At 30.9% G+C, this 16,575-nt stretch overlaps 1 protein-coding gene across 1 annotated transcript in view; it reads right to left on the bottom strand.

Annotated features, from left to right (window-relative positions):
- The window catches only part of LOC134687442 (cation-independent mannose-6-phosphate receptor-like), a 48,930-nt gene extending 32,620 nt beyond the window's left edge, over nt 1-16,310 (bottom strand). Inside the window, exons 1-16 of the mRNA XM_063547746.1 lie at nt 16,191-16,310; nt 14,196-14,505; nt 11,942-12,176; nt 11,246-11,451; nt 10,644-10,806; nt 10,146-10,329; nt 9,614-9,720; nt 8,143-8,307; nt 7,253-7,384; nt 5,331-5,492; nt 4,753-4,890; nt 3,982-4,150; nt 2,703-2,990; nt 1,543-1,714; nt 840-1,016; nt 222-443 (exon numbers count right to left, since the gene is read on the bottom strand). Coding sequence (XP_063403816.1) covers nt 222-443; nt 840-1,016; nt 1,543-1,714; nt 2,703-2,990; nt 3,982-4,150; nt 4,753-4,890; nt 5,331-5,492; nt 7,253-7,384; nt 8,143-8,307; nt 9,614-9,720; nt 10,146-10,329; nt 10,644-10,806; nt 11,246-11,451; nt 11,942-12,176; nt 14,196-14,505; nt 16,191-16,282 — 2,922 coding nt within the window. The 5' untranslated portion in view covers nt 16,283-16,310. The remainder of the gene's footprint in view (nt 1-221; nt 444-839; nt 1,017-1,542; nt 1,715-2,702; nt 2,991-3,981; nt 4,151-4,752; nt 4,891-5,330; nt 5,493-7,252; nt 7,385-8,142; nt 8,308-9,613; nt 9,721-10,145; nt 10,330-10,643; nt 10,807-11,245; nt 11,452-11,941; nt 12,177-14,195; nt 14,506-16,190) is intronic.
- Between the last annotated feature and the right edge of the window lie 265 nt (nt 16,311-16,575).

Here is a 16,575-nt window from a genome sequence, read left to right as displayed (position 1 = left end):
CCATACTGTATACTAAACTATAAAAGGCCCAGGCATTAGAAACTGTGAAACAATTAAAATGAGAAATCAACAAGCCTTCTTTAGGCTAACTATTAGTTTAAACATATCTTATTTGCAAAATATCACAAAAAGGATTAGACACAAGAAAGTCCAAATTAGAATGTCTACTCTTAACATACAATATTAGCCTTTATATGTATTACTAAGCAATAATGTCTTACCCTATAAGTTGTTGTTTTCCCATTGGCAACATTCATTACTTTGTAGAAGTCAGTGTCGCCCTTCTTTTTAAGTGGATTTAAGTTAAACATGTATTCTGAATTAGGATCTTTAACAGTACAGGTATCTGTCTCTGCTATTGCTAATGGACAGGCTGCTTCTGTCTCCCAGATAATAGACTCTTCACAATTACCTATCTGAACAGGAATATTTGGGCCTCTTGTCTGAAACATATATTTGTTATGAATTAATACATAGTTGAAACCCCATGAAGGACTTTTTTTAGTCGTAAATAAGTTATAAGGAGATAGGTATGACTGCTAGATTTTCTATTTAATTTCTACACATCTGAAGCTCATCCTTCAGCCTTTAATAGTAAAAGCTTATTTTCAACTTGGAACATTCAACACACATAAGAAAAGGAAAAAACAAATGAGCAAAAGTTTACTATGTCATCTCAATATTGGAAAGTTTGATAAAACTAAAGACAAAGAAACTGTTTTTTCATCTTTTATATTTTTGGTAAGATATAGTCAAGAATAGTTTTATGCATTTTGTGAAAGCCTTTATTGAATAATTACAAACAGTGAATAACTTAATGGAAATATTTTACAACATACCAGGGCCCCTTTAGTACAGACAAAATGAATAGTAGTTAAAAATGGTGACTTCTGTCCATTATCTTCTGTGCACAATTTAGATTGTGTTTTATATTGCAGATACAGTCTTCCATTACCCTCAATCTGTGGACCTTTAGTTATTTCTCCACGATTAGCATAGGTAGCATCGATCACTTCCTGTACAAAAATCAAAGTAATTTCATATTATGTCTATAATTGCTAAATAAACAATATTCATTTAAAGTTCAAAACTCTTCTTATCTTCATAGTTAAACTGATCTGGTCATTCTAAGCAATTGCTAGAATTATCATTGACTATAAAAATTAACCCCAAAATTGTATTTACCATAAAGTAAAATAGAAATACTGTATATTTGGAACACTTCATTTCAATCTTTCCATTAGTTAATCTTAGCTTTACCTGTGTGATAATGATGGAAGTGACAACTTTGATTAGTTATATATACTAATATATGAAAACTGTTGTTTCTTATTTGTGTTTGTAACTATGTATACTGTATTGTTTATTATATTTGTAAAAGAATAATATTATAATGATATTATATTATGCTCCTTTTGAGCCCATTTAATGGAAATAAAGCATCTTCTTCTACAGCCCTTGTATGGTTGGTATACCTGTCTGTTTTTATCTTTATTCATTATGTATCATATCAATATGTCAATTCTAAACTTTGATTCTTACCAGTCCATTTTTATCAAACTTAGATTGACAGGCAGCAGCAAAGGTGGCACATCCTTTACCTATCCCAACTTGATTGACAGGTCTACATACATTGATGTAATACTTGGTTTTATGGTTAGGATTGTGGTCATCTAAGATCTCCCAATTACCTTGGTCTCCTGATTTTGCTAAGCTGTTAAAATATATCAGAGTTTACCTATTATTTTAATGTTAATTCATAAGAGTTATCCCAGAAAAACTGAAATAATCATTTTTCATTCCACTTTTGGGTCAAGAAAGTGCATACCCGATAATCACATGTGAAATCATTTGATCTTTGTTGAGATTATGCTGTACTGTAGTGTACAAGTTACTTGTAATTATATATCCTTTTTGTATTGAATTGCAGAAACAAGTTTCAAATTCAAATACACTGAGAAACATGGTCTTAACAATATTGTTTTGCTTAATGCTGTCTCATTGATGTATATAACACTCCTCTTTTTATTTAAGAATTGAATGCTTCTTTTTGTAAATTTATTGGGTGGTAAAAGCGTTGACCAAAGTACATTTTGTATGAAGCGCGGAAGCGCTTCATTCTTAAAATGTATGCACGGTCAACGCTTTTACAACCCTATAAAGTTTCAAAAAGAAGTATTCAATACTTATAATTACATTTTTTTTTAGCTAAAATCATGAAAACACGATTTTTATCCAGTTTTATTTAATTCACCTGTGCACTTTTTTGTGGGACCTCGTGTCATCATGCATGATAAATGTTATTGTATGATGCAATTGTTTACGGAATAACATGTTAGCCAATCAGAATAACGTATTATAATGAAACTTAAATCTAATGTAATTATTCCTAAATGAAATCATGAAAATTTAAAAATTGTCTCCAAAGAAAATATAACCTTGATGCTTTGTAACCATGGAAATATGAAAAATGGGATGACTTGTAAAAAGACATGGCATCATATATCAAAGAAACATGAGTCAGACTGACAATCAACAGCCCACAAAAAATTAACACATTAAACTAAAATTAAGCTATGTGAATCTAACAAAAAAACAGTCATTAAGTCTGATGCTGGAAAGACCTCTTACAAATATTTACTAATTTACTAACTTATCTAATATAGACATCAAAATACTGCTCAATTGTCAACAATACTAACCTAGACAGATCATACTGTTGATTGGCTAACGAATCTGTAACAGTACATTCGATTGGTGGGTTTGGACAGGCATAGGATGTAAACCATTTAAAGTTATAATAGTAATCTTTTTCTTCAACAAATTCTGGATGGCCGACTCCTGCACCTCTGTCACACAGAAAAGCTATTTCAGTTGTACGATTGTGGGCTGGGGTAACATGATATGCATCTCCGTTTGTGTATGTTAAATTGATCATACCATCATAATAATTCAGTTTTCCTGTAGATTTTCCTATGTTGAAAGAATTTCTGAAAAAAAAAGAACATTTCATATTGATGAAGCACTAATGAGGAATAGTTTAAAACACTTCAATGTTCATAACTTGAAAGATTAAAATTTCCGTTTTTTTACTCTATGTGATTTAATTATAAATACAGAATAAAATGCAAAGTAGATCATTGGCATGCATATTGATCATTAAATTCATTCCATATGTGCATTTCTAAATTTGTAATCTGATAATTACATTTTTTTCTAATAGACTTATCCATAATATCTTGAAGCACTAATTCACCAAATCAAATTCATATAGATTATCGGGTTTTCTACACATTGATATCGTAAAATATCAGCCGCGAGCCACAATGTGAACCTTTTTTAGAGCGTAGCAAACGAGCTAAAAAGTTTCAAATTGTGTCTTGCGGCTGATATTTTACGATATCTATATGTAGAAAACCCAATCATCTGTTTATCGTTCTATTAATGGTATTTTTTCCTCTCCTTAAGACAGTTTTACGCTTGACGACATCTCCTCTCGCATTGTGACGTCGCTGATAATGCCTGGTTTCATTTTGAAGTCTTGATATGAGAATAACTGAGCAACAGCGCAGGGTGATATAGGCGTAGGGAAGGACGATAAAATTAATTATACATTGTTTTGATTGATCAGACAGATCTTTTGGAAACACAACCAATATATCTAAACAGTGGTAACTTACAAGTAAGGATATGGGTTAGAAAAACTTATTTCAAGTCAATGTTTGCCTCTAACAATTAACTTCTTAGAGGGAAATTCCTCATTTGTCTTTTTATAATTTTTTGTATTTGTCTTGATGTTTTAAGTTCCTCTTTGACGTTTTTTTATGAATATCCATTCGGTAACTTCCACCTTTATTTACAAAACTTTAAACAATTATTTTTTTCTAAAATAAAATCTCCATTTAATTTATCACATAGATTTGTTCACTGCAAACAACCTCAGTGTTCTTTGTAGATAATTGTTTCAAAGATAATACTTACCCATTACTAGCCTTGCTGACCTGACATACACCTGGATTAGACGTTGTTCCACATGATTGAACACCATCCACTTTATCACACACATTCATCAGATAGAAGTATTTGTCAGTGGTTACATTGTAATACTCTTTACTTGGCTTGGTCAGTTTGCTGAGATCAAAGTTTATGCCTATGTTAAAAAATGTACAAGAGATTAAAAAAGAATAAGTACTTAAGCAACGTTTTTGGTTGATATCATTAAATCATCAAAACAAATTTGTATTCTTTGCAATAAAAGTTCAATTCATATTCTACCAAGAGCAATCTTAAGTCTTATGTTTAATATTGAAATCCATATTGCCCAAGATTAACAAATAAATTCAACTAATTTGCCTAGGCTGCATCTCAGACAGAAAATTTTTATTTATATTTTAGACTTTTTTCAAAAAAAAAAAAAAAAAAAATTAGAATGACCAGCAACCAGAAAAATTGATAACATATGTATTGGGGTCTGGCTGCCTATGTATGTAACTGATGAAGTAATGATACAAAATGAACATCATGCGGAAAAGTTTGATTCCATCAAAGGATGTGTATTGTTATCTGTGTTGTTCTGTGAATATAAGCTTTCTTGTATCTGCTTTAAAATAAAGGAATTTCTCCTCATTCCAAACTTTTATGTTTTTTTTTTGTTATGTTGAGAAGGATTAAAGTTTACCCACAGTATATAATGAACTGTTTATGTGAATCACATATCTATATTTTTATGCACTATTTCCTTTATTTCTTTACCTGCTTGTTTGTCAAAAACTCTACACTGGTCCCCTGTGGAATGTAACAGTATACAAGCTGAGGCAGTATACCATTCAAATTCATATATACACTCATCTAATGAGCTCCGAATAAATACAGGTCCACTTTCTAAATCACCTGAAATAAATGACCATTGCAATTAAATTGCAATTATATAATGAATGCTATTTCTAATAAACTTAATAATTTTGGATGAAACCCATACCACTCCCTAACAAAAGTCTTGTTTTTTAAACTTTTTGAATTTTTGTGTGAATCGTTTTTTTATTGGTTTTATTTTTCATTTTGTTTAAGCTGTTTACTGTCTTTGATATGTATTCAAAACATACTTTAGTCATATTCTTACTGGCATTTCAAGCCATGATCTGGTCGTCATAAGAAATATTATGTGAAGTAGGTTATCTACAGGTAAGATGAAACGTCATTTACCAGGTACCAGCATCTAACTTGATTTAAAAAATGTGGCAATTGAACTCTTCCTTATATTCATTAATAAATTCTACCTGGAGTAAATTGGTCCAAGTAGAACTGTCATAAACAGGGTACCCGTGTCTTACCTGGTTTACATACAAATGTGACAATTGATTTCTTCCTTTTATTTCCAGCCTGGCATAGATCACCATTAGTAAATGTTATTTGTAGTAAATCAGTTCCAGTAGAATTATCATAGGCAGGGTTCTGTGTATAGGATCCTAGATTGTGTACTTTACTCTGATCATCTAAAAGGAAAATTTACTACAATCAATGATCATAGATTTAATACATGTGTGATGTTTAATTGTAAAGAAAGTCCAATACTATGAGGTTAGGCCACGGTTTTTTTATTTGTTGGTTTACAGATCCGCCGACCCGATTTTGCCGATTTTCAGAATAAAAATAAAATTGACTTTCATGCTTTTTTTATTCTTGCGGACCCTTATCAATGCATTATCACTAAAAAATAATTAAAATTTTCTTTTTTTATGAAATGAAATGCATTAATCATTAACAAAGTTGATAACACTTTCTGTTGTGAAAAATAAAACTTCCAATTTACGTTTCTAAAAATAGACAAATCAATTATAACTGACCTTGAAATGTCTTTTGCGCAAATAATTTTGCGGAACGAAACCTGTGGTTAAAACCAATTACAAAATAAGTTCGTTTCCCTTATTTGTCATCAGTCCGTAAGATGCATCATCTCAGAGAAATAGACTTGTCCAAATGTGAACAGGTGGAATACATCAATTAAAGTACTGAATATTAACAAATCATTTGAAATTTTCTTGTTTCATAGATAATAAAAAATATCGATCATTGGGATAAAAACCGGATTGCATGACAACTGATTAACCCGATATTGTTGTTTTTCCAGTGGACGAGTCTATTACGTTTTTCGACACGTGTGTTGAAACTTATTTTTGTACGACTTTTGTACAACGTTTTTACATTTTTTTCTTTCTCAGTTTATGTGATTGAAGATCATTATTTACCAAGTTTTCTGGAATTGATTGAGAGCTACGCGAATCTTTTTTCTTGTTTGTGAAATGACGATTTAATTTCGTCTTTGTCCGTGCAACCCCCCCTTTTTTACAGGAAGTTATTAGCGATGTCATGCGATGTTCATGATCACTGATCAATAATATTTCATTGAACTAAATATTAAGAAATGATGACAAAACAGCATATAAGACAAACATTTTGTTAGTGAGGTGAAATATATATTAATTTTGCGTATTTTTCTGTTTTGAAAAATATTTTTTTTCTTTTTTTTTTCCGACCGACCGACCCAATTTTTTTATGGGAAAAAATCCGTAAACCAACAAATTAAAAAAACGTGGCCTTAGTATAACATTAAGAAATAAATAATAAACTAATTGCTGTCTCATTGATGTATAATTCAAATGATAATGGATGGATGGATGCTTAATGTCCAGCTTCAAATTAAATGCATCTTTTAGAACACAGTATGTAAATGTAACATGAATATTAATCCTGCTTTGTATAAGACAGACATGTTTAGCCAGATTTTTAACATGCTAACATAGCAGTCTACAGGAAGACATGTCACCCTAGCTGAACACATTTTTCTGACTACAAGCTAACCAGTGTTTGCTCTTTCTCCTAAATGCCACCTTCTTGTATACTTCTGATCTCTTTTTAAATTATTGTGCTATATATAATGCACGGCACATATCAGAGGAATATTATAAAGAACTTGTTGGACCTATTATTACATTTATTTATCAAACATATATATGAAAAATACTAAACCTATTGAATAAAGAATTAGTAGAACTATTGCTAAAATCAACCTATGTGGTTTCCAAGGTAACAGGAATATTTCGGAACAATTTGTTGCCTGTTATTGCCTTTAGGTAAGGTACTGGCTATTATATAAAAGTTTCATCAAAATCTGAGACCATGTGTGCCAGACCCTATTAGAATTTCTTTGGTGGTTACAGAAAATTGCTCTAAATAAAATGTAACGAGTACTAACCTATCAAACACACAGAAGTATCTGGATGACATCTTGCAGCATCACCAGCCAATAACAAGTCATTACACATGTTTATAAAATATCTGTTCTTTTTATTGTTTCTATCCACATCCAAAACTTCCCAATTCATACCTATAAAAAGATAAGCTTATTACATTTCATTGTTATAATGTCAATCAAATAAATTGGACAAGTTATTGTAACTAAAGTATATAGCCTTTTCCTTCATTTAAACTAACATGTCTGAATATGTTCAATCATTTTACCCCTTATTCCCATCATTTAAACTAAAATCTCTGAATATGTTCAATCACTTTACCCCTTATACAAAAAGGACATCTATGGACTTTAAATAAAAGGTTTGAGTTTTGTGTGTGAAATACAGATAATAGTGGTCTCTTCAAAAACTTTAAAAAAACAGAACATTCTTGTTATGGTTTCTTAATGTTTAAAAGCAGATATTTTAAATAGTCACTTTTAAATTAAGTCATAACTATCAAGAGCTTGACCTATGATAAAGACACTTTTCTATTACGTTAAAAACAGTACTGTAAATTCAGAAATTATTGTGTGCATTTATTATTGCGATTTTGTCATTTTAGACTTAAATACAATTTTAATTTTTACTATGTTCAAAAAATCCTGTTTAAATCTTAAAAAATATTTCAAAATGCGAGTTTAAATTATTCCGTTTACTACTCTTTCGCATTTTTCGCAATAAAAAAAACCTCGCAATAATTTCTGAATTTACAGTATGTGTTTCCTAGATGTAGTTTATTTTTGTGTTCTTGGCTTTCTGTTTTATATATGTATACCCCACATACTTTCAATATTGCTTTAATCTTAGACCTTATGTCCAAATAAATAAAATCTTTTTGGCATATACAGACCAGAATGTCTGACTAGAGGTGAAAGGTCAAATCTCTTCCCATTGTAGTTGACACGGCACTCAGCATCGACAGGATGATTTAAACAAGCATACTTAGTTTCCCACTTGAAGTAGTATGTACACTCATATTCATAATCAAACTTTGGCCATCCACTTCCATTATGATCTACAAAACATTAATATAGGTATTTTACTTCAATATTTACTTTTAAATATTACCAAACTCTTTGATAACTGCTTAATGCAGTATTAAAAAGATCAAGTTATGGTACATGTACCAATTTTTCTGCATTGAGGGACAATTGCTTTTTTGTGAATATTTGATTACATGCTTTTTCAAATGCAAAAAACAGCTTTCAAGCTTTTACATAATTTTTACTTAGCTGAACCTACCGTTGCCAACAAAATCCACAAACAAAAAATGAATTCAGGTATAAGGAAATTCACAGTTAGTGATTTCATCTAAAAAAATTAACTACTTAAATAAAATCCCCCAATATTAAAGTTTCATCTTGTAACATTTTATGGGGTGTTTATGTTATCAAGTGGATTTATTTTTGTGTGCATTTGTACAAACATATTCTATGCAGACTTTAAACTTAAAGCTGTTACTATTCTTTTGAATATGGATTTACTTTTTTTCTATCAGGTCTAATATTTTTCCTGATGACAGCTATTTAATCAAAGATAAAGTTGCCTGAAGTGTGCAATAATATAAATAATCACAAGATGGAGCGTCTAGTAATGTAGAAATCTTTGATATTCAAAAATACAATTTACATATTTAATTGCCACTAAATATCTGAGAGTAGTCAATACATCACATTAAAAGATATCCTTCTTACAATGCTGTCATAAGCTACCAATCAAAAGACACTTTTGGTGATTACAAACATATAAATTATCACATTATAAAATATCTATCAGTCTGCGACAAAAAAAATTTTAACTACTAGTCCAAAGACCAATATTCTGACATTTTGCTAATTGGGCCAAACAAAGTTTTGCAAAAACTTACTAGTCTGAATGAAATTTTACTAGTCTGGGGCATCGGACTAATGGCTAACCGTGCAGACTGATCTATCCAGATCATTATAACACAACTGGTAAAGAATTAAAGGTAAATTGGGAAATGAATAGAAAGTAAAACAATGTGCACAAATATGTAACTTTTAAAGACATTTGATGCAACTGTCATACAAGTGAGAGGTTTAGCTAGCTATAAAACCAGGTTTAATCCACCATTTTTTACATTAGAAAATGCCTGTACCAAGTCAGGAATATGACAGTTGTTATCCATTCGTTTGATATGTTTGGACTTTTGATTTTGGACTTTCGCTTTTGAATTTTCCTCAGAGTTCAGTTTTTTTGTGTTTTTACTTTTGTCTCATGACACCGATACCTTTATTTAAATTACTATCATGCATCATTGTATTTAAACAAATGATAAAACCATAAGTTCATTGATGTACCTGCTGTTGCATTGCATATGAAGTTAATGACAGTTGCTCTCTTGAAATGAGAATGAGGACATGGTTCACCACCTCTGTAGGTCAAGGTCAAGTCTCCATCAGCATACCTAAAGAACAAAAAGAAGAAAAGTATTTTATAAAGATTTGATCATAAATATTCTTAGCTATTTACTCCTTTATTACATTTTTGTATTTGAATGTATTTGGGTATTTAACTTAATAATTGTTACAAAAAACAATTTGTGTCTATATTCAGTGAACTCTGAAACAGTCAAAATCAGGATTTGAGGTAAAAATTTCAATAGTTTCCCTTAAATTAATGTGACAATAACTTCATTGTTACCTACCTTAGCTAAACACTTTTTGGGGGCCCTTTATAGCTTGCTGTGCGGTGTGATCCAAGGCTCTGTTTTAAAGACCGTACCTTGACCTATAATAGTTTACTTTTATAAATTGACATGGATGGAAAGTTGTCTCATTGGCACACATACCGCATCTTCCTATATTTACTTAAACATATGCTAATTCTCACCTTAACAACATTTTATCTGTCTTTCCTAACACATGTGCCACTGTTGACGACCCTAAATAAGTCTGACAAGCCGCAACACCTTTGACATGGTCACTATCTGGACACTGAATCCCTATATCTTCACAAATATTAATCCAATACTGATTTTTTGGCAAATCTAGTGCTTCATATGGATGGTTACTCGCTGCAAAATAAAACAAACAATCCTTAATGATTGAGGAAATAATAGATTTTCATACATGATTTTGTAAATAATGCTCTTCAACTATATACTTGTAGGCTTTCTAACTATATTGAACTGAGCGTCTCTGATGAGTCTTATAAAGATGAAACATGCATCTGACATATAAAATTATAAGCCTGGTACCTGGGATAACTATTTAAACCTGTATTTTAAATTGCCAACATTGTACTGTAAGTACTAACAGTTGAGAAATGACTCCTCCATTCAGAATAAAAAGAATCTTTTGGCTATCAAATTATCCATGAAAAAATTACCTTTGTCATGGGTCAGAGGTGAAAGGTTAATATCTATATTTCTATCCTCCTGTGTAATTCTACAAGTTTTACTGGTTATAAAAGACTCTTTGCATGCATGTTCTGTATACCATTCAATTTTATACTGGCAGTTGAAATCAGAGATTAAAACCGGATCTTTACTCTGGAAAAAAATAAAATATTTTAAGTTCTTGTGCAATATCAATTGTTACATTCATTCAGTACAGTAAAACTGTTTTTAACATCATTCAAGCAGAGGCTTATTGTCCATAAAATAACAAATCATGCTTTCAATTGAGTTTAGCACCTGCTTAAAAATGGGAAATAACTTTTATATGGAAATCAGAATACATGTATCATGAAGTGGTGACTTTTGCTTTGATCTTAAATTGATATATCTTTCATTTTATTGTTTTTCAGAAGATTAAGATAATACATTTCAAAACAGGGTTTACATTTTTTATAAGCAATTTATTAATGAGCTCCAGTTTTCATTAAGTTATTGAGTTATTGTTAATGCGCTCAGTATGTTAATCGTTAGAAGTATCTACACTTAAAATGGATGCTCTCCCTTTACAACAATCTAAACCTATGTATCTTACCCCTCCCTGTTTAGGACATATAAATTCTATGGCAGTAGAAGGATGTACTGTACACCCTGTCACATTCTGCTGTGATGAATAACGTAATTCTAGGTTTCCATTTATGTTTCTTTTTAACTTCTTGTCTGGCTGACCCATGTCATTCACTGTATCTCCATGGATACGACATGCACCTGATCCTTTTGGGCATTTAGCTGTTGCTGCCCCTGAAAAAAAATCCCCAAATTGTAAAAAAAAAAATGTACTAATTGACCATAACTTATTTCAGTGCAACTACCAATATATACTATATAACTTTACAATGTATACATGTACTTCAATTTGATCAATTTATTCCATTATTTCAACACATTTGAAATCAGTATAACAATGAATTGAAGAATTTATATATTGTATCCAAAAATTATTGCATCTCTGATCCTTCCATAAAAAAGACTTTATCATGAGTATATCAGTCAGAAAGCTTGTCATGAGGTTATAAAATATACCCTATTCTTTCTTGAATCTTGGGCATAAAAAAGATTCGTCAATTTCATCAGAATTTTCATCAAATACAATAATACTTGAAATGCGTTTGAATAACATATCTGGACGATTTCCTCCAATTGAAAATCATTAATGTTACAACAAAATCTCCACAGACCACTTTTGTTCAACATGGTCAATGTATAAACAAATTATAACAAAGTCCCCTACCAGCAGTGATATCTCGACAGACGTTGATATAAAAGTCCCATCCTTCTGTAGAATCCACCAGATAACCACTCTCTGGTTTAATAAGCTGTGTCAAGTCATATTTCTCATTGTCATCATCATAAACATAGCATGGAACTTCTTTTACAGCTGTTTTTAGGACATCCTTACAAACAAACACAGTCTGCCACTCAAAATAACTTGTACATGAGGAATATTCTACAAATACTGGAGACCCCTGTAAAACATCAGAACAACTATGTAGCACAGTATATTCAACATGATAAATTTAAGAATGGCTCTTGATAATGTGGATTAAAACATTTAATCCTGCTGCATTTGTTTGCAAATCCTAGTCACGAACCTGTTGTTCAGTGGATGTGGTTAGTCGATGAACTTCATAAGTCTTTCTCGCTTTTTATATAGATTAGACAGGCCCTTGATTTTCCTGTATCCATGGCTTGACAAGTCATGGTTGGGGTCCTTATTAGCTTGCTGTTCCGTGTGAGCTACATGTGTAAGGCCATGTGTTGAAGGCTGTGCTTTGACTTATAATGTTTTACTTTGTACTATTGTGACTTGGATGGAGAGTTGTCTTACTGGCATTCATACCACATCTTCTTATATCTATATATTTTTTCTAAATAAAGCAATTTTCTTTAAAATTATGAGTTTCATAACCTCTCTAGTAAAACTAAAAAGAGATAATCTTGGGTGCTACAATCTGTTTACATCTTAAAGTAATAAATGTATACCTGCCCATTATAATCAAATTGATTACAAATTGATAGGTTGAAACATTATGGCAACTTAACCTTCACCTCCTGACTTAAAGAACTAGTTTTAACATTTAAATTGCAGTTTTAACATTTAAATTGTAGTTTTAACATTTAAATTGTAGTTTTAACATTTAAATTGTAGTTTTAATATTTAAATTGTAAAGATAATGCAATGATTCTGAACACAATCTGAAAATTGGTTTCACATGACATGCAGATTGTTACCAATGTTTACATTCTATTGCATCTTTTGCTTAGTATGACAATTCTACATGTACTACTCATAATCATATAATCAAATCTTTGAAATATTTCTAATGATCTCAAATGCTATATTGATCTGAAAAATCAATGAAAAATTTCAAAACAAGTTATCAATTATTTAAATCTTTGTCATGCACATACATAGTCCTCCCCTTGAAATGTTACATTAAGGTATTACAATATACATGTACAGCATTTTTAAAATAGTATTTCTTTCTATTTTAAGTAACACCAGTTGTTATACATGCTACCTGTTAAATGCAATATTTAAATTAAAAGCATAGTCTAAGAAATCAATATTGTGAAGAAAAAAATTACATTATAAAGTACATCCTGTTATGGAAATTCTCAACAGAAATATATTATTTCTGTATTTAATTTCGTAAATAAATATCTGAATAGTAATCAAATGTACATAATATTACAAATTAAATTGGATTGCAGTGGGTTTATAATGTTTTCTTCCTTACAACGAGATTAATATTTTTTACCATATATGATAATATATAACTCTGGGAGTGAATGATTTAGATGGCCTTAACAACTTTCAGATCAACTGCAAGATTTCCACTAGATTTCCAGGTCATGGCATGGACATACAGTAAGGCAGCAACCATTTGATTTTCTTGGGGGGCAATGAATTTTTTTTCCAGACAAACTTTTTTTTTTGCCTTTGGCAAAAACAATCTATTTTTTTGGCGACAAGTCAAAAACATTTTTTTTCTTTCAGTTTTAGCATTACATATAGTGTCAGCTGAGGGTGAAACAAACATTTTTGTTTTTCTCAGGGTCAAAAACAAATTATTTTTTATTCTCCAAAAACTGGAAACAAACTTTTCTTTCCAAAAAAATACATAGCCCCCCCAGAAAATCAAATGGATGCTGCCTAACCATGTAGTAAATAATTACACTATAAATATATCAAATGAAGTTCATCACTCAAGAAATTTTACGGTCGCCATCATGAGCCGATTGGCCATAATGACAAAAGTGTGTCAGAAATCATATCTGGTATTCTTCCTCAGTCATAATAACCTTCCATCATTACCGAACTGAACAAAGAAATAATATGACAGGTGCCGTATACGGTGCAGGAAATGCTTATGGACCATAACAATTTTTCGAGAACAGATATTATTTTGGCTAAGGTAATCTCTAAATATGTATATAAAAACAAAGTTGTTTTCTCTGACTGTAATTGCCACATTTCTTACCATTGTGAGCCCACATCTAAAATTTATAATTGATGTTAGGTTTTCAGTCGGATCATCAGGACAAGGATCTCCAGCAGCAATAAACCAAACTTCTCCAGTTACATTATGTTTGGCATTGTTTGGTAAACCAGACTCAGTTGAGTTACCAGTTGACAATGGTTTGGTAAATTTTGGATCATTCTTTCGTGTCATACATATATGCGTGTTACTGTGACAACCAGGAATGCTATCACTTGTTGACAAACTGTTACATAGTTTAATCATGTACGAGGTGTTTCTATCATCTGAAGCTGACTTCCATTGACCAAAACTACATTGAAAATAAAAATGTTTGTATATTAAGTTTGTTTTACTTTTCAGACAAATGTTAGAAGCTTAATAATGTATGGAAAACTGAATGGACAAAAACATTTACTTGTGTCTTTATTTTAGGTCTGAGAATAAATGCAACACAAAATAGTACAGATATCAAGAGAACAATGTACATGTAGCTCAACATTTTTTTTAATTTCTCCCATTTTTCAAATTCATGATAATCTCTTGTTTTTCACTGCTGTAATGATTCAAACATGGTCAAATACCAAAGTGCACTCTTGTTAATAGGCTTGTCTTTAGTAAATCAAAAGACTTTATGATCAGTAATTATCTGCAGAAATGGACATATACATGACTGTAAAAAATTCCCCCCTCCCCATTTTCTGAGGAAAATTTGGTTGCTTATATAGGGAATCACTGAAGAATGACCTTATTGGGTCCCCACTATCTGAGTATCTGCTGTTTCTTGGCAACATGGAAATTGAAAGTTAGACAAAAGACTGATTGAATGAAAGTCAGTTTAAATGTCAAGAATAAAGTGAATACTATTCGATGTGCATGTACTGATTTTGTGTCATGGATGGATACCCCATATCCTTTGTTTTTACAGAGGTGGCATAAAGTTGTACCATTGTCCGTCTGTATATTTGTGCGTATGTATGTATGTCCCAAATTACTCTATTTTCAATGACCTTTTTATGACATGGTTACACTAAATCCAAATGATTGTGTATTGATTGATACTTTTGTCTGGGTAAATATAATTTCTTCATTAGTTGTAATTCCATGCTTTGGACTAGCTTTCGGTAATTTTGAGTATACTCTTATATCAGTGCTTTATGTTTATTGTTTTGTTCTACTTGGGTTTTTGGTGCCTCATACCAATCTATTTAATTTCTTACTATTACAGCAACTAATTTTTACACATCACACCACTGTCTCAGCTACAAAATATTTTAACCTGCTACTTTCTTTATATGCAAAATCCAAATTCAGAAGCCTGTAAACTAGTGGTTGTCTTAAATTTAATATTGTCATACATTATCTATTTTTCTTAGATTTTTTTCTTATAAATTAGGACGTCAGTTTTCTCATTTGAATGGTTTCACATTCTTTATGTCTGAGCCTATAGCAGCTAACTATACTATATTAGATCTTCTCCTTGTTGAAGGCTGTACTATGACTATCACTTATACACCTTATCGCTATTTGTTCGTCATTATATTTAACTGGACATCACACACGTTCCCGTAAAATTTTGACTACCTAATACAAAATATCTGACACCACAATGGAATATAGATTGTTAAATGACTTTAATTATCAAGTGGGACAGATTCTCGGGTCAGCCAGGAATAGCAATACTTCAGGTGTATTGCTAACCATCACATCTTTATACATTTGTAACTCTGGTTGTTATAACTGTCACATTGATCACTCCAATAAAACTATGCAAATTTCTATTGAAATCTGGATGTCATAGCCGGTATTTCGACAACAGGTACTGCAAAATCAATTCACGAAATTAAGGATTATGTTCTAATAACTAGATTTGAATTAGTTGATGTATAAAATCTAAGCTTCGGCTTCATCTAACTAACTAACTAACTAACTGTTCATACTAAAACACATTGCAGACGACAAAGCAATAAAATTACACACAACAGAGATACAACTTACCTGTCGAGTTTTGTAAAGTTAACACCGTTGATTACACAACTTTCAACTTGAAAAATATTTAATAAAACAACAATAAATACAACCAAATACATTTTTCCTGCTCATAAGTCCATTCGGAATATTTCTCCTATTTTATTTTGTAATGGTCACATGATTGGTCATCTGACAATGAGGGTAAGTCTCAAAAGATATAAATGAACCCCTGCTGCATCATGGTATTGTTACATGTACCGTATTGCAAATGGTATTGTACTTAGGAATTTGTACAGTAATATACAAATAATTGGTGTACCATAAATTTGGATTATTGAAGCAAAACTAACCTGTGACACCAAATAACTATAAAGCATGCAATTTAATTACTTTTAATAACGTTTATGATAAA

This window comes from Mytilus trossulus, chromosome 10 (genome assembly GCF_036588685.1).
Source record: "Mytilus trossulus isolate FHL-02 chromosome 10, PNRI_Mtr1.1.1.hap1, whole genome shotgun sequence".
Classification (NCBI taxonomy): Eukaryota; Metazoa; Mollusca; class Bivalvia; order Mytilida; family Mytilidae; genus Mytilus; species Mytilus trossulus.
The sequence above is the reverse complement of the archived record's forward strand: the minus strand, read 5'-3'. Positions and strand labels throughout refer to the sequence as shown.